This window comes from Zalophus californianus, chromosome 6 (assembly GCF_009762305.2).
Source record: "Zalophus californianus isolate mZalCal1 chromosome 6, mZalCal1.pri.v2, whole genome shotgun sequence".
In the NCBI taxonomy this organism is placed as follows: Eukaryota; Metazoa; Chordata; class Mammalia; order Carnivora; family Otariidae; genus Zalophus; species Zalophus californianus.
Window position 1 is genome coordinate 120,058,920 of NC_045600.1, and position 23,801 is coordinate 120,082,720.

Sequence of the window (23,801 nt, forward strand, 5' to 3'; positions counted from 1 at the left end):
AGGTTCCTCAAACACTTGAAAATAGAGCTACCCTACGATCCAGCAATTGCACTACTGGGTATTTACCCCAAAGATAAAAATGTAGGGATCCGAAGGGGTACGTACACCCCGATGTTTATAGCAGCAATGTCCACAATAGGCAAACTGTGGAAAGAGCCAAGATGTCCATCGACAGATGAATGGATAAAGAAGATGTTGTATGTATACACAATGGAATAAATTTGAAGCCATCAAAAGGAATGAGATCTTACCATTCGCAATGACGTGGATGGAACTGGAGGGTGTTATGCTGAGTGAAATAAGTCAATCAGAGAAAGACGTGTATCATATGACCTCACTGATATGAGGAATTCTTAATCTCAGGAAACAAACGGAGGGTTGTTGGAGTGGTGGGGGGTGGGAGGGATGGGGTGGCTGGGTGATAGACATTGGGCAGCGTATGTGCTATGGTGAGCGCTGTGAATTGTGCAAGACTGTTGAATCACAGATCTGTACTTCTGTAACAAATAATGCAACATATGTTAAGAAAAAAGAAAAAGAAGAAGATAGCAGGAGGGGAAGAATGAAAGGGAGTAAGTCGGAGGGGGAGATGAACCATGAGAGATGATGGACTCTGAAAAACAAACTGAGGGTTCTAGAGGGGAGGGGGGTGGGGTGATGGGTTAGCCTGGTGATGGGTATTAAAGAGGGCACATTCTGCGTGGAGCACTGGGTGTTATGCACAAACAATGAATCATGGAACACTACATCAAAAACCAATGATGTAATGTATGGTGATTAACATAACTATAAAAAAAATTTTAAAAAATGAAAACTTCACATAGCATGAGCATAAAGGGATAGCTTAAAGAAAGAAGGGAAGAGTTTGGTTCTAACCCTGCCTTCCAACATCTTAGAAGTGAGTATGAACCTGCAGACTTATGTAGGGGCCAGTGTCATCACTGCACTGTCTGGCATGGCTGGAATTCAAGACTTTCTACTAGAATCAGAGAGATGTTCACCTAATGAATAATTATTTGTTCAAGCAACACATTTCCCAATATGTGCACAAGGTGAGTAGTGAGGGTGAATATGACAATGTCATTGCTCTCATGAACAGTCTAGAAGAAGTGTGTTAAGACAGCAATGACTACAATCCAACAAAAAATGTATTGGCTGTGTATTGGAAAGTGGGTCTGGAATGGGTGTCCCCTTGCGGGAGGTAACCTGCAATCTGAGAAGTGAAAACAACAAAGAACTGCCAGGTGAAGGCCTGGAAACACTTCCCCAGGATCATCTTCTAGATGGTTTGTCCCTCCGCTCATATTCTCTCAGTTACAGACAAGGAAACTAGTCTGCGAGGACAAAGGTATAAATAATCCACAGCATTCCAGTCTTCTCAAGCTGACTGCCACCCATAACGTGCTTATTCACATATGGAACTTAAATTCTGAATGAATGTGGAAATAACCCCGAAAGTATATCCATGGTTCTTACTTGTGAAAATAACTTACAGCTGCCAAATTTCAGAGGGCAAGCATGGGCATCCATCGGGAAATCCTCAAGTTGCATTGGGCACTCTGCAGAGATGGTCAAACTGAAAAGTAAGAGACAAAGACCTTTAAATGACTCTCCAATTCTGGCTATTTACTGAGCGGCACCATGTTCCATAAAGCCATGTTAAGTACTTCACTCATTATTTCAATTACCATATTTCATGAAATTGTCTAAACTGTTTCACAAAATTATATAGGTTTGCCTTGAAGATGGATATCATTTAGAAACAGGCTTAAGTCAAATCTACTTAGTTCTGTGGCTTTGTGTGTGTCTGTACATACATTACCACTTGTAAAGTAATTTTCAGATGCCTTTAAAAATGATTTATTCTTTGTTTTCCATCCCTTACTCAGAGTAATCTAAAAAAACTTCCTTTGACAAGGCTGAAAATATAAGTATTTTCTAAAATAGTTTATATGCTCAAAAAATATAAATGTGTAATAAATGCTGTCCAAAGTTTGACCAGAAGCTGGCTGTAATTATTGTGTACTGGACTGATGACATGACACTGAAGAGTAGGTGAAATTGTGTTATGACAGCAATCTACTGGTACAACCTAATTGCTTTTAATCCAAGCCTGGTCTTCCAGATAATACCACCATCTACTACCACTGTCACTCAAACAGTAATGGACATAATAACCACCAGGTCTATGCCAGGCACTGTGTTAAATGCTTAGCTGCACTAACACATCTAATCAGAATAACATTAGGAGCTTTGTTGCTGTTAATGTCCCAGTTTACAAAGCAGGAAAGTGATGCACAGATATTAAAGGATCAGGATGAGGATATAGAGCTATTAAGTCATGGAGTCATGATTTGAACCCAGACCCCTGACTACTGTGACTCCGTAATGGCACGTCCACCACACACTAAGTAGTAATGGGTTCTGTACACTTCCAAAGTTGCCACACTGTCGTGCTTTTATTTCTCGACAGACTTTACTAATTAGATAGTGAATCTAAATTTCATTAATGAGTTAATCTGTTTCTTAAGTTTCTTATTCTACTATTTAAAATGAAATTAAATTATACAGAATGAAATCATAATATAAAACATTCACCCTTAAACAGATGTTATAATTACATTTTTAGACAAATAATAATTCGATATGATATTAGCACTATTGGTCCTTCCCTCTTATATTGAGTCTGGATCTTGGCTATGTGCCCAGGGTGAGAATAAAAATGTAAAAACATTTATTTTTACCTTCACTACTTCCTCCTGTTAAAACAGAGTAAACTGTTGCTATTAAATTGGGCACAGAATTCACACTTGACGACTGCAGAGTGGTCAATATATGTATTTTTTTTTTAAGATTTTATTTATTTGACAGAGTGAGAGACAGCGAGAGAGAGAACACAAGCAGGGGGAGTGGGAGAGGGAGAAGCAGGCTTCCCATGGAGCAGGGAGCCCGATGCGGGGCTCGATCCCAGGACCCTGGGATCATGACCTGAGCCGAAGGCAGACGCTTACCGACTGAGCCACCCAGGCGCCCCAATGTATGTATTCTCTGAATGAATGACACAAAAATATGAGTCAGTGCAAGAAAGGTCTGTGTGCATCAAAGAGAAGAAATCCTCTGCTGCCTCTGGCTTGAGGGGATGGAATAATGCTTAAAAGGCTGGAGTGCACATGGACTAGAACACAGCACCAAGTATCACATTCAGACAGGGAGATGGTATTTAAAATGATACACCGCATATGTTCATAGAAAGATATGGGAACATACAGGAGAATTGTGAAGGAGAAAACTACAAATAGATATCATTTCACTTATAATTTCACCCGATAAATTTTGTCCAGAGTTTTCTGACATGTACATGTATTTTCTTTTTGTTCTTGGTATACAAAATTCAGTCTTTCATATACCTAACATTAGGAACAGGGTAATTCTGATGTGAAAATCTCTACATAATCATGATTTTGAAAGACGAACTATTTAATTCCATGATGCAGATGTGTGGGCTATATGTATGTGTATATACATATATTATATGTATAACATACATATACACATACATAATATAACATGTGTAACATTAAATCAATTATGTATAATAATAAATAACATAATAATGGATATATATTAAAGCAATTGTTGTTAGACTTTTAGATTGTTTTACATGATAAATAATCTGCAATGGACCTCTTCAAAAGGATTATTATTAGAGACTATGAAGTGGATAAAGTATTTACTTATTAGAATTAAGAAAATTATGACTTAAAAATCTCTGTGAAGAAAGCATTCAGCCAACACAAAAGAAAATGTTAACTTTGTTTGTTAGCAAATTTAAGAAATTTTTAAAGTAAAACATATAGTGTGACAAAGAACTTAAATGAGTCAAAAATGTTTTAGAGAATAAATTCACAATGAACTCAGAAAATCTAAAATTTTCTTCAGAAGCAAATTTTTAGTAGGAAGATAAGAATATATAAAGCTGCAGTGCCAGGTACAAAGCAATAAATGAGAGAATAAGCACACAAAATAACGGGGCTGCAGGAGCTTAAAGGAGAACAGTTTTGATTTGGAGATTCTGTGCTGGTCTGCAGCCTCTGTTCAAACGGTTTATGGATGCAGGTGTAAGGACGACCCTGGGCTCAGTCAGTGGGAGCAGTGTGAGGTAGGGTGTAAGCGGAGATGCTTCAGGTGATCCTGACTGTCTTAGTCCAGCCACAGGTACTGCAGACCCAGCACTGCAGTCTTCAAGTTGCCCTCCCAAAATGCTGACAACTTTTTGGGCCCCATTCCCATCATCAGGGTGATGTGGAGATGGTCTCTCCATGGAGGAATCCTCTCTCTAGACACAGCCATGTCTGCCAGCTCATATAACTGAGCCTCTGTTCCCCAGGAAACACTCTACTGCCCACTGGGTCTGGAGGCGGACTTGAAGCCAGATGTGTTGGCTGAGTCCTTGAAGGTGTCGTGAATCATTGGTCAATGCCTCTTCCCTCCGTGCTCATGGCAGTACTTTGCTTCCATCTCCATGGCCACTGGAGGCATCACCACCTGGCTTTTCTATTGTTTGCCCCTACTTGTCAGAGAAGATCCCCTCAAGGAGACTTGACTTCTCACCTTGGGCACACTGCCCACTCCTGGCTTTTTCCCCTTTTCCTCATGCCCTCCTTTTTTCTTGGCCAACACCATGTATTTATAAGGGGGATGAGAAGTCTTCTTTTCTGTCATGGTGGTCTCAGCTCTTACTTACTCAGTTCATCTCATGTCCTGCTCTATTCTGGCTGTTTGGCCCTGAGAGCTGGTTACCTTCTGAAAGCTACTGCACTGACATTTAAAGATGATAAGGATTATACACTAAGGAGTCTGCTTTCAGCATACAGCTGCAAGACCAGAGGGTTAAGTGATGGTGGGAAGAGACTGGTGGACAGAATTTAGCTGGATCTAACTAAAAAGAAGAATATGTTTAAAGAAAAACTAATTCCAGTAAAAACATTATAAAAAGATAGTAATTCTACAATTACCATCTCAATAAGTGCTATCATTAAAACCTCATGGATTGTTCCCCCATTTTAAAAGACCTCCTTAGAAGTAGAATTCCAAACACTGGAAAAATATACATCTATGATAGCATCTTTCTTCTAAAGGATGAATGTATTTATTCAGCTAAATCCTCTAATAGCAAATGTTTCAGCCTCAGTAGGGGAATGACTTTCAAATTTTTTATCTCTTTGAACATTTCAAAAATAGCCTATACTTTTATAATACTCAAAAAATATCTCTAGATAAGAGGACACCTTCCATTGATGGGCTCCCTAAAATGTAGAATGCCTTGATATATAACCAACTTCCTTCATACAGAATTGAGATCAAAGCACTCTAAGGAATAATAGATTGTCATAGTTCAAAGGAGCCAGCCAGGCCACCTACTAGAAAGTTTTACTTTTCAGATAAAGGAAATAAAACCTAAAATGTTAAGAAATGTGCCTTATGGGAAAACTTCACTGAATTACTGATAGATCCAAGAATCCAGCATTCCCCCCCCCCCGAGGTCAAATTTCTATTATACTTCCCATTTCTGTTAAGATATTCAAACATTAACTTATTGAAACACATGTCTCAATTTTCAACAACATTTTATTTTTAGGGTCAGGAAAGGGCATTTTGTGAGATAAACTACTTGCTTCAACTTGGATTTATATCATACTAATCAAGGGTTTAGGATCCTAAACTCACTAGAGAGCTCTCTGCTTGACCAGGGGCAGTTCACAGTGGAAAGCACTTTAAGATGGTTAAAACGGCCGAATTCTAGGGTAGCTTTGCCATTAACTAACTGTGTAAACTTTGTAAAACTGCCTAACTTCTCTGATCCAGTTTCCCATTTGAAGAAGAAAGATAATAACAACTGCTTTTATTTTCTGAAAAAAAAATAGTTGATAAGTGTGAAAAGGGGGTTAGCCTCCAGATGTCTACTTAGTAATCTCTTCAGATCTGAGCCTTCTTCACTTACATGGAAATACTACATCAGTGCAGCAGAAAGTATGGTGGTGGCAGGTAGAAAAATGGTCCTACAAAGATGCCCATGTCCTAACTCTCCACACTCCCAAACCTATAAATATGTTACTTTAAGTGTCAAAGAAGCTTTACAGATGTGATTAAATTAAGGTCCTTGGGATAGGGCAGATTATCCTGGTTTATCCAGATGGGCCCAGTGTAATCACAAAGGTTCTTTTGAGAGAGAGGCAGGAGTATGAGGGTCAGAAAAGGAGATGTGATGACAGAAGCAGAGATCAGAGCATGTGGCCATGAACTCAGGAATGCGGGTAGCTTCTAGAGGTTGGAAGAGGCAGGGAACAGAACAGATTCACCCCTAGAGAATCCAGAAAGAATTCTGGGTGTTATATGCAATGGATACAATGATGAAATTGGATACTTAGATGAGATTTCCAAGCAAAGTGCTGTAGTTGTGGTCTGTTTTCTTCCTGTTGCTTATAGTAAAATGTGAGAAGAAAAAGAGAGGATGAGGGAAGACCTGCCAACAAAAAGGGACCAGGACTTGATTTGGGAAATTCTCAGTCTATCCAGGTTGCAAGAGATGCTGTAATTAGGAGATTAACTGTCAGGAAAGAATGTTCTTAAAATAAAGATAAGGGTGTGGTTGGACAAACTTTTGCTAATGCCTCAAAAGTATCAAAAGGTCAGAGTATTTAGTTACACAGCAGACTCTCTGAGATTAGGTATGTGACTCATGGGACCCCATACTCCCAAATTTGTAGATATGTTACTTTAGTGGCAAAGAAGCTTTAACTGTGTAAGCAAAAGCCAGGAATAAAGATTAGATTATCCATGAAAGATTTAAGTACAAGCCTCTTGTCTAGTGGTATGAATTCTTGAGACACACACAGGAGACCTACAAAACTTTTGAGAATTTTATACCAGCAGAAACACTGCCAATTTGGACTGAAAAGGACAGAGAGAGGGAAGAGTGCTTCATTTTTTCCTGACATTTTCTCCCCTTTCAAATGGGAATATCTGTGACTGTTATCATATGCCTGTCCAACCATTTGATTTGGGGAGCAGAAACTTGTTTCTTGAGTTCCACAAATTTACAAATGGGAAGGAATTGTGCCTCAGGGTAGATCATACCCCAGTCATCTTACATAGTTTATTTAGATAACTTCAATAATGATATCTGGAACTTTTGAGCTGCTGAGATTTAGTTGGGTCTTTAATTCAATGCTGTAATGAGTTGTGACATTTAGAGATATTGGGATGGGGTTAACATATTTTGCACGTGGGAAAGACATGAGTTTTGGGGAGAACCAGAAGACAAGATTGTGGTAAGCAAAATAATAACCTCCAAAGTTGATCATGTCCTAATCCTTCTTACCTATCACAGCAAAAGGGATTTTTCAGATTAGGATGGGATTAAGGCTCTTGAGATGGGAAGATTATCCCGGGTTTTCTGGGTGAGCTCAATGTAATATAAGGCTACTTATAAGAAGAAAACAGGAGTGTCAGAGTCAGAGAAGGAGATGTGGTGATGGAAGGAGTGATGTAGGGCCAGAGCCAAGGAATGCACACATCTTGTAGAAGCTGGAAAAGGCAAGGAAATACTCTTCCCTAGAGAATTTGAAAGAGACACAATCTTGCCAAAAGCTTCATCACACTTCTAGTCTCCAGAGCAGTGAACAATAAATGTACGTTGTCTTAAGTCACTAAATTCATGCTAATTTGTTACAGCAGCAATAGAAAACTAATGCAATAGTTTCCCTTAAAAAGATAGTATTATAAGTCAAATGGTCCGTTAGTGTGCTGAATAGCAGCCCCATGTATATTTTGAAATAATTTTCCAAAGTTAAGAAAGAAATTTGGTAATATTAGCCAATTTATAAACAGCTCACAAATTGTTAGCTACAGTGAAAATTCAGACCTTGCTAATGAAATAGCATCTCGTGCAAGGTGTCCTGCCTTGGTCAGTTTGTGAGCTGTACACCATACCTCAGCTAGATTCACTCAGTGGAAACATAACCACTCTATAAAGATGCTACAGTGACTCTCAGGCAATATATGAAATTTATGAATATATGAAATAAATTTGGGGACTCTTAGAAGTAAATATTAACATAGCATCTAATGATTGGTGTTATGGGAAAGAAATAAGGCTTAATTTGGTCATGATACGTTTCTAGCCCTATGAGTCGTTGTAAAGAACAAATGAATGCTTAATGTAGATTACTTTCTATTTACCACAGCTGCTCCCATCTGAAAGGCTGCAGGGTTTGGAGATAGAGCAAAGGGGCGCTGCTCACCTGGCATTCCTGTAGGCAGCACCCTTATTGTACTATAGCCTCACTGTGCTGCCTCTGGCTTATTCCCACCTGCATGGGGTAGTGAAGGCCTCTTTCAACCCTTCAGTAGGGATGCTGCTGGAGAGTTCTCCTTGCTCTATAGCTAAGTCATATCCTCACTGTTGATGGAACTGTAGATTCACACTGCATGTGAGAAGGATCTTTTCCACTGTGAGGGGGTGTCTGAAAGGAAGCCCAGCTTTGAGGAGTATATGCCTCCTCTTCTTATATTTGACTCACCTCTAGATTGACAAATGAAGAGATGTTTATTCATGTATTCAATTACAGAGAATTGGCATTATTATTAATACAAATATGTAAATATATTATAGAAAAGTATAAATTATATATATTTAATAATTTACTAGTGCTAGGAATACACATAGCCCTGCTTCTCCTTCAGAAATTTCCCTTTGATACCTTCCTGATGCTAAAAGCCTGCCCCACTTGAGCTTTCTCCCTTGTATGTCTGCATTCAGAAAAAGAAACTGCAAACTTTTTCATTAAATAAAATAATGCAACAAAGCATTTGTCTTGTTATGAACAATCACTAACATGATGTACCATGCATACTATTGGTTAGTTAGGAATTACCAGTTCTTGGGAACGTAACTACAATTTATAATAATGTTTTGAGGAAAAATTGTATTCTAAAACTCAGTCAACTATAAAAAAACGGAATTTTTTGAATCTAAACATTGTCAAGTTGGGAACAGTGTATGTTTGGAACCCAAAGGTCATTGCCAGGATCTTCCATTCCACTGCCTTTTTACTAACTGTAATGTGTGTACTGGTCCCTTCTGTGATAATTGTAGATCTACTGCAATTGTGTTTGGTCCAGACCAGAACTGCAAGCCTAGTTACTTTCAGGACCTGGCCATTGTGCTTGTCCTGGTTAGCCAACCTCCTAAGGGATCTTCACCATAGAACTAACACTGGCCCTACCCAAATCCCAGGCAGGGGGTTTGCCTGTGATCGCGAATAGATGAGATGCCATGTTCATCAGGGGTTAGTGAAGTATGGGAATAGGGGGCAGTCAATGGAGAGCTAACAGAATAAAGTGTGCAGTGACTTGCTTAAAATGTAATGGAATTTAAATTCAGTGAAGGGCAACCTTGTAAAAAGCAAAAATTAGGAAACTATCTGAAAGTTCAAGAATATACTAAAATGATGAATGTTCTGACTTATACAATTGTAGAGTTCCACACTTTTTAAAAAAATGTGTTTTAACATAACGAATGTCTTCTTTTTAGCAATGGTGCCAAATTCTACAACTTACTTCAAGCTTGAGTTACAGATTTCATTAGTAAGTTGAAGGCTAATTTATTCATTTTGTACTCTTATTGTATAAAGAATGTACACGAGACCAACCATTGGAATTATGCTGGGCTAAAAATTCTTTCTGAACTTCGCATTCCTCTTCAGCTACTGGAAAGATTTCAGCAATTCTCATTTATGTTGAGAAAACTAGTATATGTGTGATAATTTTTCAAAGTTAGCATATTTCTTATCAAAAGGAAACAAAATTTATTGATCTATTTTGATTAACACGGCTGTATCTATTTTTAATACTCTTGTTTCTCAGGAAGGCACTGTAATGATTAACCTGAGAGTGGAAATATTTTGTTTAAAATTTTATACATATTCACATGCCCATCAATAATTCTTATTAGATCAAATGTAGGAAAATAAAGACAAGCTTGAACAATAAAAAAAAATGCTGCAAAAAAGGAACAGCACAAATATGCAAAGAAGTTCCTTTCTCAAAATGAAATTCAAGTATGTCTTTAATCATAAAGCATAAGGCAACCAAGACTATAATACAGGAGAAAGCACAGAGAAGAGGTAGTAGAATCAAACAGACTCTGCTTTAACTCTCATCTCAGGCTCTGTATACTTGCTGTGTTACTCAACATTCCTGGGCCCAAACTATCTTCTAAAGGGGATTCTAAAGCTTATTTTACAGTGCTGTTTTAAGTCCTGAATAGAAATATGTGCTGCAATGCCTGACACATAATAGATGCTTTAAAAATGCTTGGGAAGAAGTAACAGTGATATCAGCAAAAGTAGTGAATTAGGGAGCATCCACAAAAGCAATGAATAAGCTGACAAAAACTGTCAGCATCATCTTTTTTTTTTCTTTTTAGAAAACTGGAATCTAATAAAAAACTTACAACAGCCAGGAGAATGCTTAGTGAAGAAAAAGAATACCCAAATCTCAGTGAGCAAGCTCTGTGGCATTTGAACTTACACTGTCACCAGCCCCCATTCTCCAGCTCTACAGTGGCCTTGAAAATGGCAGCCCATATTCCTGCTGCAGGTTGCTGAAGCAGCTGAAGGTGGGTCCCTGAAGGACTGAGTCAGGGTTTGCTTTAGTTTCAACTGACTCGGAGTTTTCCAAGGCTGAGGTGTCCTCTAAGGGACCATTTGTTCAAAATATTTAAACACAAATATATTCATCACAGCCATCAGGCAATGTATACATCTGGGAGAAGCAACAGACACAACAAAAAGTCTAGGAAGGAGAGGCTAGGGAAAGAGATATTTGGGGAAGTAAGGGCTGAAAGCTCCTCATATTCCAGAGAATCTAGAAAAATATGTGCATGCCCAGGGCTGGATGCAAGCTCAGAAAAGACCCAAGAAGACCAAGTTCTTATCTCCAGCTGAGCTAAAAGCACTGCAAAAGCAAGACATGAAAGCTATGGAAGTTGTAAACTGCCTGGATAAGCATTGAAGGAGCACCCCAACACACACAGAACTTATCTGCAAAGACTGAGAGTTTTCATTTTTTGGGGAACTGTTCCAGATTTTAATGACATACATAAATATAAATGCCAGTATTATTTTATTTTTTGGTTATAACCCCTCTCTTATTCTATATGATTTAAAAGACAAAGGCATAAGATGAGAATTATTAATCTACATTAGTGGCTACACTATGTAAAAAGATGTAATTTTTGACAATAACAATATAAGGGAACAGAGCAATGCAAGCAAAGTTTTTTCATTCCACTGAAACTAAGTTGGTATTAATTCAAATTTGATTGTCATGAATTTAGATGTTAATTTAAATACCCAGAGTAACCACTAAGAAAATAACTAAAATATATATACAGTAAGAGATGTAAGATGGAATTGAAATGGTACACTAGGAAAAAAAATCAATTGAACACAAAAGGGGCGCCTGTTTGGCTCAGTCACATTAAGCATCTGCCTTCAGCTCAGGTCATGATCCCAGGGTTCTGGGATTGAGCCCTGCATCGGGCTCCCTGCTTCATGGGAGGTCTGCTTCTCCCTCTCCCACTCCCCCTGCTTGTGCTCCCTCTCTTGCTGTGTCTCTCTCTGGCAAATAAATAAATAAAATCTTTTCTAAAAAAGTACTAATAGAAGAATTAAGGAACAAAAAAGAAATAAGACATATAGAAAGCAAATTTTAAAAAAGCAAAGTCTTTTCTTGTCAGTAATTATATTAAATATAAATGGAATAAAAACTTCAATTAACAGGCAGAGATTGGTAGAATCAATAAGGAAATATGAACTATACAGCCTACAACAGATTCACTTTAGTTTCCAAAACACAAGAAGTTGAAAGTGAAAAGAAAGAAAAAGACATTCTATTCAAACCATAACCAAAAGAGGACTTAAGACAAAATTTGTGAGAAGAGACAAAGAAGGACAGTATATAATGATAAAAGCCTCAAGGTATCAAGAATATATAGAAATTATACACATACATGAACCTCACTTCAATACCTCACTTTCAATAATGGTTAGAAAAACTGGACAGAATATTAATCAGAAAATAGAAGACTTAAACAGAAGACACTGTAAACAAACCAGACCAAGCAGCCATATACAAAACACTCCAACCAACAACAGCAGAATATACATTTTTTAAGAACACATGGAACATTATCGAGGATAGACCATGTGTTCAGCCACAAAACAAGTTTCAATAAATTTAAAAATACTGAAATCATACAGAGTATCTCCTCTGACCACAGTGGAATAAAACTAAAAATCAGTAACAGAAGGAAAAGTGAAAACTTCATAAACATGTGGAAATTAAACCACATTCCTAAGTAACAAATAAATCTAAGACACAAGAGAAATCAGAACATAACTTTGAGATGAATGGAAATGAAAAACACAGTATACCAAAACTTACAGGATGCAACAAAAACAGTCCCTAGGTTGAAATTTAGAGCTATAAATGCCTACATTAAAAAAGAAGAAACAACCTAATTTCATATATTAAGAGACTAGAAAAAGAAAAGCAAATTAAACCTAAAACTAATTGAAGGAAAGAAATACTAAAGACAGGATAAATTATAAAAAGAACAGAAAAACAATAGCCCACTGGGCTTACAAAGAGGTCTTAGGGCATAGGGCATGCTAAGTAGTGATGTGAAATCCCTCAGGATCCCAACCCCAGTGCCGGTCTTCCACACTACAGATGGTGCTGTTTTCAATTCCTGAATCTCTTCTTCCAGATTTCTGAATGCTATAGATAATGAAGGGGAAATTTCAGCTGGTTTTAGAATGTTATTTAACATATTTTAACAACCCAGAATCTTTCAAATGATGACACCCCATCCTTCTTTTGGGGAGCTAATAGAAAGGATGGTGTTGCAGCAGGTGGGTGCACATACACTTGATGTACTAAGTGATGCTGAGAAGACTGACCCAAGGGCAGGCACATCAGAGTGGCAGTCTGCATCTTCCATAATGCAAGTACTTGCACTGAGTTTTCTGTTGGCCTTTATTCACTGAGCAGAGGGGATTTCCTTTTCTTGGAGACTTGACAGTGATTTTCTATCTGAAACTGTCAATCAGTGTCATTGCTCTCAATTTCCATGACTATGATTTGACTCTCAATCTCTTCTTTACACTTCACATTTCAAGATGCTCTGTTTTCCACAATGGCGGCCTCCTTGTTTTATTGAAGTATAGTTGACATACAATACATTTTATTAGTTTTAAGTGCATAACATAATGATTCAACAATTCTATACATTATGAAATGTTGACCACGATGAATGTAGTTACCATCTGTTAGCATAAAAAGTTATCATAATATTATTGATTTTATTCCCTGTGCTGTACTTTTCATCTCCATGATTCATTTATTCTATGACTGGAAGTTTGTACTTCTTAACCCTCTTTATCCATTTCACCCATCCCCCACCAACCTGCCCTCTGGCAACCAACAGTTTGTTCTCTGTATTTGGAGTTTGTTTCTGTTTTGCTTGTTCATTTACTTTGTTTTTTTAGTGGATAAAGAATAGTGATATATATCTATATATATATCTATACATATATATGAATATGAATTAGTCATAAAAGAAAAATGAAATCTTGCCATTTGGGCCAACATGGATGGACCCAGAGGGTATTGTGCTAAGTGAAATAAGTTAGAGAGAAAAAGACATATACCATATGATTTCATTTATATGTGGAGTCTAAAGCTACTCATTTTGTGACATTCTATCATTCCCACAAAGCTAGACAAATATTCTAGACTATCTGGTGTTTCTGAGTTTCTGTGAATCAATCTCAGGTTTCTCTCACTATTCTGCAAATTACTGAGCTCAAGGCTACTCAGAAAAGGGTCATCGACTTAGAAATGGCGCATTATTTTTAGTAGTGTGATAAAAAAAGCAGTAAAAAGCCCCTCCATGGGTCAGTCATGTCCCAAGTACATAGTGGGTGCCCTACAAGTGGCGATGACTGGTCTGCACTGTGCTAGCTGGGTAGATGGTGGCCCTCGGAAGGGCCAGAGCAGTATGGTAGAGAAATAATAAAAAGCAGGCAATGATATACAAACCCAGCTGGTTAACTACTAACTAGGAAAGCAGTCACTATTTGGGAACACTGGGATGAGTTTCAAACCTTGGAGGAATGTGCATGAGGAGGTGTTCTGTAAGCCATTAATTAGGGCTTGACTGTGTTTTAAAGCATATAGGTAGACAGACAGTAGTTGGATCCACAGAAGCAGATGGATTTTCAGAGAAGAAACCCAAGAGTGATGCCAGAAGACAAAACACTGCAGGAACCCTATTCTCTCTAGGTCCATGTGGCCAAGTCTCAGTTCAATCATGTGCAAAAAAGGGCAAAATATATGCCCAACCTCATTTCGACAGAGCACACAACACACCTTGAGTGGCCATGAATAACACGTTTTAGCATCCTTCGTAGTGAGTGAGGAAAGGAACGCTGTTGGTGAGTGAAGATTACAGGAAAACAAAGGCTCATGCAGTGAAGGACAACAAATGTTTTAGTGCCCCAGTGTTCTGGAGGCCAAGAGATGAAGATGAAGGAAAACTGAGGGAAACTGGATGTGACGGGGAGAAGATCCTTGCCAGCCTTGGACCAGCTATTATAAATAGGTGACAAAGAAAGTGCAACAGTCTGAAGCTGTGAGAAAACACGTATCATCGCGTGTAGGATGGGGGTGCAGACAGAAGCACCTCCTGTGTGAGGCTGCACCCCATGGGGTGTCGTGCCAGGAGCTTTGCCTGCACCATCTCACTGATGATCCCCCATCTCGAGGAGATGCTACAGTGACTATTCTAATCTTCCTGATGGGAACTGAGACTCTGAGAGATGATAGTGCCTGGAGAAGTGGCAGAGCCAGACCACTGCCAGCCAGTCTGATGAACAAGGTTGATGCTCCAGACACATGGCTAGTCTCTCCTTAAGTAGTCCAAGTATTCAGAGAGAATCGTAGTCATTACATGGAGACATGGATCCCTTCTAGAAGGTTTTTTGTTTTGATTTTTTTTCCCCAAGTGAATGCTGTAGCTGCTGTTCATGGAGGTCCCAGGCCAGGGGTCCAGGCCTCCTGCACCCTGCTGTGAGGGGCAGGACTTTCTCACCTGGTGGCTTTGACATGGCCTCTGACCTCATGATGTCCTCTCCTGTTAAATAGAAACAGTGATTCCTACTACTCTACAGACATCTGAGGAGGAAAGTAGATGTGTGGTCTATGTGGGTGGTCAAGAAAGGTTCTTCTGACCCTTGCCCTAAAACTTCCTGCAGCCCAAAGCAAAAGCAACTAGCTCTGAATACAGGGATCCTTTGAATCAGTCCCAGTCCACCATTTAGGTATTATTCCTGCTGCAGGACACACTTTTCAACTGCTACTTTCACATTTGTACATGTTCGTCCCTATGTCTGGGACACCTTGCAACTCCATCCCTCACCCCAACTGCTGCACCTCCTCAATACTCAGCTCAGGTATGACTTCTGTGAACCCATCTTCTTCCCCCTCTCACTTACAAAGCCAGGCTTCCCCTTACTCACTGCTGTATTCTCAAATTTGCTAGCCTCCATCTCAGTGACATCCAGGTTCTACAAATGGTGTTCAATGCACAGTTCTTTCAAGGAATTTTATATTAATGAAGGGATTCAGCAAGTAGAGAGAAAATGATGGTTAAGTGAAAGGTTGAGTGAAGGCAGGGAAGCAGTCAGATTATGGGTCAGCTCCTGGGGCCACTGTTCAGTTATTTAAATGAACACTCAGGGAGATCTGTCCAAACAGATCTGTCTTGACTTTCCTCTCCCTGTTTAATAATATACTTTCACTTGGGAGATTAAGGCCTATCCCCTTACTCTCACCCCTCAACACACACGTGCCCACACATTGCTCCAGCTTCAGCACTGACATCTTCAGTAAGGATGTTCTCGCTAGCTCAGTTGTGCATCAAAAATGCAGAGCAGGGAGGGGAAGGAGTATGTCCTTCAGAAGCATCTGAAGTTTTCAGTTATTCAGGTAAGCAAAACATAGCTTGTATGTTTGGGGCCTGACAGAGCACAAGATGCAGGTGAACACCAGTGCAGTGGACACCACCCAGAGCCCTCCAGGAAAAGCTCATGTCCGTCTGCCACCTCCCCCCCGCCGAGCATGAGCACCGGTGCACTCACTGGCTGCTGCCCAGGGCTTGGTCTCTGCTGCCCCAAACTCAGGGAAAGGATTTAATAATATGCTGAGAGCAAAACATAAAACATCTAGTTTGATTGCATTTTGTCTGCACTACATACCTTCACTTAGCAGTCTCAGAGACTACCCAAGCTCAAATTATTTAAAACAGAATTCAACCTTTCTCTGACCTTCTCAAGAAGCCCCAGCGCCCTTCAAGTGCTTCCATTCATTCATTCCTTCAAATCATTATCTTGAGGAATAGGACAACTTTGGCAAGACAGATCTGGGAATCACTTCGGACACTTCTCATATATCACTCCATTTCAGTTCTATCAGCAACCTGTCAGTTCTCTCTCCAAAATGACTGTCCATTTTTTTCCCCCATGGCTTCTGCCTCTGGCAGAGTTGTCCTCATCTCCTACCTGGATATGGCAATCACCCCATAACAGCTCCTTGATGTCACTTGGAAGCCTGGTTTCTTTAAGCCATATTTTTTCACAGGGCAGCAGATTCCTAAGCTTAAATCACAACAGAGGTCCCCAATGCATTAGAATGGACCTCACTTCCCACATTAGCCTCCTCTTGTTTCCTAAGCTCTGCACATCTACTCACAGTCCTTTTCTTACCCACTCAATGCTGCTACATCCTTCTAGCCACAATTGCAAAGTGACTTAAAGAAGCCATTCTGGGGGACCCCCAGCCTAAAGATCCCCTCCTATTATTCTCCCATGTTCTTTTTCTTTTCTATGTCTCAGTGCTAACAGAAAATAACATTTCCTAGGCTTACATTTACTAGTGTGTATTTATTGACCTTATTAATATTGCCTAAAGCATGATGGAAAAAAATTTAGGTTCAATTTTAAGCAAAACTAATTTCAATAATAAAAATTAGATTAGCACTGTTTACTATTTTCTTATTAGAAGTCTATTAAAATATTTAGAGTCTATTTGGTTATTCATACTTTTAAAATGTTTTTCAAAACAAAATCACCCCAATTAAAAGATTGTAGGGAAGTAATATCACTAAAATGGCAACTTAGGAGAGCCTAGAATCTGTAACCCCACAAAGATCAACAATTAGCGATCCATGAACAAAAACAGCTCTGTTAGAGAACAGGAGTCCACTTACGAAACTTTAATGACACAGTAGATAACTGCAGATAACCACCCAGAAAAGAAAGGAAAACAGCTTCGCTTGGCTGCATCACCCCCCCAAGCTACTATTACTCAGAGCCAAGAGGACACTCCCCAGGTAGAAAGAGTACCCCCACCAGGAAAGCAAGAGCTGAGTGAGTGACCAGCTTCCCTGGCCTTTCGAAGAACCACATTAAGTTCCCTCTTCAGTTATACCCAACCAAGACTGGCAAAGCTGAGACAGAAAGAGGTGGTGAAGAACAAGGAACAAACCCAGGGGCTGCCAGTAGCAACCACACAGCATGAGCAAGAGCAGTTCACAGTAATATGCTCTGCAGACAAACCCAGCTTGTTTTACTACCAAAGAAACCAAAGACTAGTCCAGACACCACGGAACCCCTGTGGATTCTGCCAGCTCTGGCCCCACAGGTATTCACATTCATTATGCCAGCTGCTTGGGTCCCTCTCCACGATGCCCCCACCAGAGCCCAGGAACTGCAGCTAGCCTTTCTGGCTGTGCACAAACATGCCCCAGCCTGATTCCTGTCACCAGTCTCCATTACCACGTGCCTGTGGTGTAACCCAGAAACCACAGTAGTGCACACAGACAGCCGGGGCCTCTGTGCTTCCAGTGAGCCCACAGCTGGCCCTAGGCCTTGCTGCTTGTCCTGGCTCCCACCACTACATGCAACCAGTCTCTGCCACTACACAGGCACCTGCAGCGTGCTCCTACAACCAAGTGTGCACCACAGCCACCTGCCCTGGTCCCCAGCCACAGACTATGGAGACACTGCTAAGGACCCAACAGCCATTACAGCTGCTTGTGGTAGTGCTTGCCATGGAATTCATAAGGAATCAGTGAACTATGACTCCACCAAAGGAACATAGTAAACCTTTTGTAACTGGCTCCAAAGAAATGGAGATCCAGAATTTGTCCAACAAAGAATTCAAATTGATTGTTCTAAACATATTATGAGAGCTACAGGAGAACACAGATAAATAACAACATCAGGGAAATTACACAAGATCATAATTAGAAGATCAGCAAAAATATAGGGTGAAAAAAGAATAAAAAACAGAACCACTGGAGCTGAAGGAGACAATGACTACACTGAAGAATTCAATGGAGAGCTACAACAGCAGACTTACCAAGCAAAGGAGATTATCAGTGAGCTAGAAGATAAATCAATTGAAGTTATCCAGTCAGAGGAGTTAAAATAAAAAAAGAATGAAAAGGAATAAAGAAAACCTATGGAAGTTATAGGACACTATTAAGGGAAAAAGGTACTATAATCAGAAAGGAGAAGAGAGGGAAAAGGGAGTGGAAAGCTTACTTAAAGAAATAATACCTGAAAATGTCCTAAAGTTGGGGAGAAAATTGGATATCCCAATTCATGAAGCTAATAGGTCACCCAAAAATTTCAACTCCAAATAATCTTCTCTAAGACAAATTATAATAAAACTATCTAATATCAAAGGCAAACAGAATTTTAAAAGCAGCAAGAAAAAAATTCTCTCATACAAGGGAACCCCATAAGATTATCAGTGGATTTTTCAGCAAAGACCTTGCAGGCCAGAAGAGAATGAGATGATATAACTAAAGTACTAAAGCAAAAAACAAAACACAAAAAATGCCAGTGAAGAATACTTTACCAGGTAAAGCTGTCCTTCAGAAATGAAGGTGTCATAAAGATTTTCCCTAGCCAACAGAAGCTGAGGGAGTCATCACCAGTAGTCCTATCTTACAAGAAATGCTGAAAAGAGTTCTTCAAGCTGAAATTAAGGGACAATGATTAGTAATATGAAAAAAATATGGAAAAGATGGTGGAGGAGTACGTGACCCTATTCCAACGGTCCCCGAAACTGAACTGGATCTCTACCAGACCACTGTGAACACCCACGAAAACAGCCTGAGATGTAAGAAGACAGATCTGGATCTCTACAAACAAAATATCGCAGGAGGTTGGTTTCAAGGTATGAAGCTGGGAGCCGTGATTCCCTGGGCAGATATTGGAGGATAAACAGAAGGTGGAGGGAGCCTGGCTGTGGGGATCCTACACCACCAGTGAGCAATAGCCTCCTGCGCTGGGGACAGGGCACAGACTTGCAGACCAGTAGCGGTGGGGAAAGGACTTTAGGGCGGCCTCCCGGACAGAAACCTGGAGCGGCGGGGCTGTGTGTGGGAACTGGGAGCGGCTGGCGGTTTTAGAAGCACAAAGGGCAGAGACGTGCCCTGATCTGGAGGCCATGACTGGGAGCCCTGCTAAAGTGCGCACAACCCAGGACGCTGCAGTTTATAGCAGCACAGACAGAAATGGAGATAGTGTGACCTGGAGAGCTCGCTGAAGAACAGACTGCGATTTCTCTGCTCTGAAGCAGAGGGTTGGAAACAGTCTCTTCTGCTCTGACTCTCAGAAGAGACAGGGAAAGCCACCAGACAAAGCTGCCAATGAATAAAAGCCCGAAAAAACCGGTTTTCACTGAGCCCATCCCCTGCCACAGGGGGCAGGGCAACTCTGCCAAAACAGGGTTGCCTGAGTAACAGCACAGCAGGCCCTCCCCCAGAAGACAGGCCTGGAAAAAAGAGGCCAGCAGCCCTAAGGCCCCTAGAAAACAGGTGCATCTTGCTTGGGTTGTGGTCAATAATTTGGACTCCATACATTCCCTCAACCACCCATCAACAGAATGACTAGGAGGAGGAAACCGCAAAATAGGAAAGACTCAGAGATTATGATTTATGCCACAGATTTACAAATGGATTCAGATATAACCAAGATGTCGGAGATGGAATTCAGGCTAGCAATCGTGAAGAGAATAGCTAGAATGGAGAAATCGATTAATGGCAACATAGGGTCTCTAAGGGCAGAAATGAAAGCTGAATTGGCAGAACTTAAAAATGCTATCAATGAGATCCAATCTAATCTAGATAATCTAACAGCGAGGGTAAGCGAGGCATAAGAATGAATTAGTGACCTGGAATAATAGATAAAAAGGGAAAAGAGGAGGCCAGGGAAAAACAACTCAGAATCCATGAAAATAGAAACAGGGAAATAAGTGACATCATGAAACATTCCAATGTGAGAATTATTGGAATCCTTGAGGGGGTGGAGAGAGAGAGAGAGGACTAGAAGATATATTTGAGCAAATCAAAGCTGAGAACTTCCCTAATCTGGGGAATGAAACAAACATCCATGTTCTAGAGGCAGAGAGGACCCCTCCCAAGATCAAGGAAAACAGGCCAATGCCCCGGCATGTAATAGTAAAACTCGCAAATCTTAGAACCAAGGAAACCATGTTAAGGGCAGTTAGGGGTAAGAGATTCCTTATGTACAGAGGGGGGAACATCAGAATAATGTGAGATCTATCCACAGAGACCTTGCCAGAAAGGCCTGGCAAGACATATTCAGGGTACTAAACGAGAAGAACATGCAGCCAAGAATACTTTATTCACCAAGGCTGACATTTAGAATGGATGGAGAGATGCAGAGCATCCAAGACCGGCAGAAACTGAAAGAATATGTGACCACTAAGCCGGCCCTGCAAGAAATATTAAGGGGGAGTTCTATAAAAGGAGAAAGACCCCAAGAGTGATATAGAAAAGAAATTTACAGGGACAATCTATAAAAACAAGGTCTTCACAGGCAACATGATGACAACAAATTCATATCTTTCAATAATCACTCTCAACATGAACGGCATAAATGCTCCCATAAAACGGCACAGGGTTGCAGATTGGATAAAAAGACAGGACCCATCCATATGCTGTCTACAAGAGATGCATTTTGAACCTAAAGATACATCCAGACTGAAAGTGAAGGGATGGAGATCCATCTTCCATGCCAACGGACCTCAAAAGAAAAGTGGGGTAGCAATTCTTATATCAGACAAATTAGATTTTAAACTAAAGACTGTAGTTAGAGACACAGAAAGACACTATATAATTCTTAAAGGGTCTATCCAAGAAGAAGATCTAACAATTGTAAATATCTACACCCCCAACATGGGAGCAGCCATCTATCTACATAAGCCAACTGTTAACCAAAATAAAGAGTCATATTGATAACAATATGTTAATTATAGGAGACCTCAATACTCTGCTCTCAGCAATAGACAGATCATACAAGCAGAAAAAGAAACAAGAGCTTTGAATGACACACTGGACCAGATGGACCTCATAGATACACACAGAACATTCCACCCTAAAACAACAGACTACTCATTCTTCTCAGGCGCACATGAACTTTCTCTAGAATAGACCACATACTGGGTCACAAATCAGGTCTCAACTGATACCAAAAGACTGAGATTGTTCCCTGCATAGTCTCAGACCATAATGATTTAAAACTGGAACTCAATCAGAAATAAAAATTAGGAAGCTAAAGACTACTCTTCTCAAGAATGTTTGGGTCAAACAGGAAATCAAAGAAGAATTTAAACAATTCATGGAAAACAATGAGAATAAAAACACATTGGTCCAAAACTTATGGGATACTGCAAAAGTGGTCCTAATGGGGAAATACATAGCCATCCAAGCCTCACTCAAAAAAATAGAAAAATCCCAAATTCACCAACTAACTCTACACCTTAAAGAACTAGAGAAAAAGCAACAAACGATGCCTAAGCCACGCACGCATTAGAAGAGAACTCATTAAGATTAGAGCAGAGATCAATGAATTAGAAACCAGAAACACAGTAGATCAGATCAATGAAACTAGAAGCTGGTTCTCTGAAAGAATTAAAAAGATCGATAAACAACTGTCCAGACTTATCCAAAAGAAAAGAGCAAGGACCCAAATTAATAAAATTATGAATGAAAGGGGAGAGATCTCAACTAACACCAAGGAAATAGAAACAATTATTAGAAATTATTATCAACAACTATATGCCAAACTGAGCAATCTGGATGAAACGGATGCCTTCCTGGAAACCTATACACTCCCAAGACTGAAACAGGAAGAAACTGACAAACTCAATAGGCCAATAAGCAGTAAGAATATTGAAGCAGTGATCAAAACCTCCAAAAAGGCAAGAGTCCAGGGTCTGATGGATTCCCTGGGGAATTATACCAAACATTCAAAAAAGAAATAATACCTATTCTCCTGAAGCTGTTTCAAAAAATAAAAACAGAAGGAAAGTTTCCAGATTCATTCTACGAGGCCAGCGTTACCTTAATCCCCAAACTAGGCAAAGACCCCATCGAAGGGAGAATTTCAGACTGACATCCCTGATGAATACGGATTCCAAAATCCTCAACAAAATCCTAGCTAATAGGATCCAACAATATATCAAAAGGATCATCCACCACGACCAAGTGGGATTTATCCCCAGTGTGCAAGGGTGGTTCAACATTCGCAAATCAATCAATGTGATAGAACACATTAATAAGAGGAGAGAGAAGAACCATATGGTCCTCTCAATTGATGCAGAAAAAGCATCTGACAAAATACAGCATCCTTTCCTGATTAAAACACTTCAGAGTATAGGAATAGAGGGAACATTCCTCAAGTTCATAAAATCCATCTAGGAAAAACCCACAGTGAATATCATCCTCAATGGGGAAAAGCTGAGAGCCTTTCCCTTAAGATCAGGAACACGACAAGGATGCCCACTCTTGCCACTATTGTTCAACATAATACTAGAAGTCCTAGCAACAGCAATCAGACAACAAAAAGAAATAAAAGGTATTCAAACTGGCAGAGAAGAGGTCAAACTCTCTCTTTTCACAGATGACATGATACTTTATGTGGAAAACCCAAAAGACCCCACCCCCAAAATACTAGAACTCATACAGCAATTCAGCAATGTGGCAGGATACAAAATCAATGCACAGAAATCAGTTGCTTTCTTTTGTTTTTTTTTTAAGATTTGTATTTATTTATTCATGAGAGACAGAGAAGTAGAGGGAGAAGCAGGCTCCCAAAGAGCAGGGAGCCTGATGCGGGACTCGATCCCAGGACTCTGGGATCATGACCTGAGCCGAAGGCAGACACTTAACCATCTGAGCAATCAGTTGCTTTCTTATACACTAAAAATGCAACTGTAGAAAGAGAAATTAGAGAAACGATTCCATTTACAATAGCACCAAAAACCATAAGATACCTTGGAATAAACCTAACCAAACAGGTAAAGGATCTATACTCCAGGAACTACAGAACACTCATGAAAGAAATTGAAGAAGACAGAAAAAGACTGAAAAACACTCCATGCTCATGGATCAGAAGAATAAACATTGTTAAAATGTCTATGCTACCCAGAGCAATCTATACCTTCAATGCCATCCTGATCAAAATTCCAATGACATTTTTCAAAGTGTTGGAACAAATAACCCTAAAAATTGTATGGAATCAGAAAAGACCCCGAATCGCCAAGAAAATTCTGAAAAAGAAAAACAAAGCTGGGGG

At 39.8% G+C, this 23,801-nt stretch overlaps 1 protein-coding gene across 4 annotated transcripts in view; it reads right to left on the bottom strand.

Annotated features, from left to right (window-relative positions):
- The window catches only part of GABRA5 (gamma-aminobutyric acid type A receptor subunit alpha5), a 93,474-nt gene that overhangs the window by 37,363 nt on the left and 32,310 nt on the right, over positions 1 to 23,801 (bottom strand). For all 4 annotated transcript variants that reach the window (XM_027570991.1, XM_027570992.1, XM_027570993.1 and 1 more), the window contains exon 7: positions 1,494 to 1,576. In XM_027570991.1, coding sequence (XP_027426792.1) covers positions 1,494 to 1,576 — 83 coding nt within the window. The remainder of the gene's footprint in view (positions 1 to 1,493; positions 1,577 to 23,801) is intronic.